Here is a 3,949-nt window from a genome sequence, read left to right as displayed (position 1 = left end):
GACCGTTCGCTTGAGGGTGTGCCACCGATGTGAAGCGTTGGCTTATCCCTTTGGCAGTGCACCATTCTCTGAATGGGTTCTCAGCGAATTGCAAACCATTGTCGTTGATGAGAACCTTAGGTGTTCCAAATCTTGTCATGATGTTTTTCCACACAAATTTTATCATGTGCCACCCAGATATGCATGCCAGTGGCTCGGCTTCAATCCACTCTGTGAAGTAATCCACGACTACCACCATATACTTCAGCTTCCCTGGTGCTTTTGGGAATGGACTCACTATGTCTATGCCCCACTGGTAGAAAGGCCATGGGCTGGATATGTTGCTTAGCGGCGCCGGGGGGTTCGCCTGGACTGGGGCGTAAGACTGACACTCCCCACATTTCTTGGTTACTTCTACCGCGTCTTGATGTATCGTCGGCTAGTATACCCCCATTCGTAGCACCTTTCCTGTCAAAGCCCTCGCCCCTTTGTGTGCGCCTACCTGCCCTGAGTGTGCTTCCTGCAATATCTCTCTCCCCCTGGCTCGATCTACACATTTTAGCCATGGAGACGTGAATCCCTTCTTGTACAATTCCCCATTCACCATTGCGTATGAGGGCGCCTTTATACGTATTTTTCTGGCCTCGTCATGGTCGTCCGGCAACACTCCTCTCTGGAGGTATTCCCGGAACGGTGTCATCCATGTGGGTCCAACGGAGGTCAAGATGTTCACCTGTTGTTCATCAATACTTCTCTCCCGGAGCACCTCCACTAAAACTTTCTTTGACAGGTGGTCAAAACAAGTGGACGCTAGCTTGCTCAAAGCGTCTGCCCTCTTGTTCTCACTTCTGGGTATCTGCTTGATTGTAAATTGGCCGAATGATCCTACCAGTTGCTTTACCATCTTTACATAGTTTCCCATTCTTTGGTCTCTTACCTCGAAACTCCCATTGACTTGGTTAGCTGGTAACCTTGAGTCGGTTAGTGCTGTTACAGCTTTCGCACCCATCTGTTTGGCGAGTCGCAACCCTGCAAGCAGCGCCTCATACTCCGCCTCGTTGTTCGATGTATGGAAGTCGAAACGGAGGGTGTAGGTTACCTCTTCTCCTTCTGGGCTAGTTAGGATCAGCCCCGCCCCTGAGCCTTCCCTGCTGGACGCTCCGTCCGTGTACAGGGTCCATGAACCATCGCCGGTAGTGGCCTCTTCAACTACCCACACCTTTTCTTTCGTCGGGTTCCCTCCGTCAGGAATTTCTAGTAAGAAATCAGCCAGTGCCTGCCCTTTGATACTTGTTCTTGGGCGGTAGTTTATATCGTGCTCACCCAGTTCAATTGCCCACTTGGCCAGCCGACCCGACGTCTCCGGCTTAAGCAAGATCTGTTTAATGGGGTAGCTTGTGAGTACCTCGATTTGATGTGCCTGGAAGTATCGCCTTAATCGTCTCGCAGCGTAGATGAGTGCCAGCACCAATTTTTCCAGCGTGAGATAGTTGAGTTCTGGTCCCTGCAGCGCTCTGCTAACAAAGTATACCGGTCTCTGCTCCCCTTCCCTTTCCACAGCCAATACCGATGATATCGCTTCGCCTGATGTTGAAAGATACACTTGTAATGTTTCTCCAGGGATGGGGGTTGCCAGAGTCGGCAGCTTGTGCAGTGCTTCCTTGATTCTCTGGAGCGCCTTCTCAGCTTCATTCGTCCATTGGAAACTGTTTTTCTCGATGCATCCCTTTAAGGTGTGGAACAGTGACATAGCCTTGTCGGCAGATTTCGAGATGAACCTGATTAGAGCTGTGAGCTTCCCGTTCAGACCTTGTGCATCTCTAAGAGAGTTTGGGGTTGGCGTCTCGATGAACTCGTCGACCTTGGTTGGGCTGGGCTGGACGGATTGTCTAGTAACATAGTAGCCCAAGAATTGCCCCTCTTCCACTACAAACGTGCATTTGGTTGGGTTTAGTTTCATCTTGGCCACCTCTAATGTCTTGAAAGTCTCTTCGATGTCTTGCAACATCTTTTCTTCATTTGGACTCTTAATCACCATATCATCTACATACACCTCAATATTCCTTCCAATTTGCTTGGCGAATATCGAGTCGACTAGCCGCTGGTATGTCGCCCCTGCATTCTTTAACCCAAAAGGCATCTTGGTGTAGCAGAACGTGCCATGGTCTGTATAGAAGGCTGTTTTCTCTTCGTCTTCTTTGATCATCAATATCTGGTGATACCCTTTGTTTGCATCCAAGAAGCATTTTAGCTTAAATCCTTGTAGCGACTCTACCTTCTGATCGATTTCCGGGAGTGGGTAGCAATCCTTAGGGCATGCCTTGTTTAGATCAGAAAAGTCGATGCACATGCGCCACGACCCATCCTGCTTGCGGACCATAATTGGGTTTGCAATCCACGTTGGGAACATCGCCTCCCTTACTATTCCGGCCTCCGTCAGCTTAGACATTTCTGCATTGATCGCCCTGTTACGGTCTCCTCCTTGTACCCTCTTCTTCTGCTTAACCTCTTTTACCCCCGGTTTGATCATTAGCTTATGTTCAATGACCTTCCTTTCTACCCCCACCATATCTGTGGGGGTCCAAGCAAATACATGTTTGTAGCGTTTGAGCAGATCGACCAGTGCTTTTCTTGTGTGGCTTGGGAGGTCGCTTCCAACATTGACCAGCTGGTCGGGGTATCCCTCATTGATTACCTCCTTCCCCTTTGTAGGATTTCCCCTAGGCCTCTTAGGCCCTTTGGTTATTTCTGCTGGCTTCATAACTGTATAGCACCGCAATTCTCTGGGCGGGGTGGCCAAAATCGTGGCTTCGCCTTTTGGTGTGTCGAATTTCATGATCCCATGCATGGTTGAAGGTACGGCCCCTAGCTTCAAGAGGGCAGTCCTCCCTAAGATGATGTTGTGCTCCGCCGAGTGTCGAATGACCACAAATTCTATCAGGGCGGTCTTCTTCCGCTGCTTGTTGTGGCTAGTGATTGTTAAGGGTAGGTGGATCGTGCCCAACGGCCACAGGCTGTGGCCGGTGAATCCCACCAGCCTACCCGTCGTAGGTCGCAAATTGTCTTTCCAGCGATCCGGAAGGAGCCGGAAACAATGCTCATAGATGATGTCTACTGAACTCCCGGTGTTGATATAGACCTTATGGATAGTCACGTCTTTGATGGATGTCTGTATTATCAGAGGGTTGTCACCTTTCCAGCCGTCCGACCGGGGATCCTGTATGGAGAACATGAGCGCGCGTGCTGACGGTTTAACAATGACTTGCTCGCCCCGCTGTTCCTCCCTACTTCTTTTGCTGCGTATCATGAATATCTCCTTGGGCTGAACTCCTTCACAGGGTGGACCCTTGGCGTTCTCAGCATCGAATTTGGCGCGTAGGCTTCGCGCCACCTCCACCAGGCCTCCCTTAAGTTGTTTCTCCTCCATCTCCTTCTTTAGTACCGAACAGCTAGCTGTATCATGCGTTTTGCTTTTGTGGTACTCACAGTACCGACTCTTAGGCGACTTGGCTGGCTACTGTTTCTCAGACACTGCATATACTTCTGGGCGGCAACCCCGTCTGTCGTCTTTAATAAATGGTCGGAAACTTGGCGGTGGTCTTCTTGCTTGGCCATAGTGTCTTCCTCCCACCAGAAATCCGTGTGGGTCGGGTGGTGATGTCTAGTCGCCATAGCATTCAAGTAGGCCTGCTTGGCTGCTTCACCATCTTCCTGTCGTAGGTATCGCTCCACTCTTTCTTTCAACTCAGCTCGTGTTAGAGGCTTCTTTCCCATGAGTTTTTGCGAGAGGGGCCCAAGCAGGAGTCCCTATGTGAAAGCACCAGCAATGAGCCCTTCGTCATGCCCCGGTACATCCAGCGTAGCGTTTATGAACCTTGTAAAGTATTCTCGAATAGTCTCCCCCTCCCTTTGTTTACAGCCTATAATTGAATGAGAATCGCCTTTGTATTTACGTAGCTGCATGAAGTTG

At 50.1% G+C, this 3,949-nt stretch overlaps 1 protein-coding gene across 1 annotated transcript; it reads right to left on the bottom strand.

The window, feature by feature from the left end:
• Positions 1-418: 418 nt before the first annotated feature.
• On the bottom strand, positions 419-3,406 carry LOC128127477 (uncharacterized). The gene has a single exon (XM_052765957.1). It carries the CDS (start codon positions 3,404-3,406, stop codon positions 419-421), a length of 2,988 nt encoding a protein of 995 aa, XP_052621917.1.
• Between the last annotated feature and the right edge of the window lie 543 nt (positions 3,407-3,949).

This window comes from Lactuca sativa, chromosome 1, assembly GCF_002870075.4.
Source record: "Lactuca sativa cultivar Salinas chromosome 1, Lsat_Salinas_v11, whole genome shotgun sequence".
NCBI lineage: Eukaryota > Viridiplantae > Streptophyta > Magnoliopsida > Asterales > Asteraceae > Lactuca > Lactuca sativa.
Note: the sequence above shows the minus strand (reverse complement) of the source record. Positions and strands in the feature narration are given on the sequence as shown.

Excerpts from the sequence above, each read along its gene's own strand:
- LOC128127477 (XM_052765957.1), bottom strand. The coding sequence starts at position 3,406 with ATGGAGGAGAAACAACTTAAGGGAGGCCTGGTGGAGGTGGCGCGAAGC.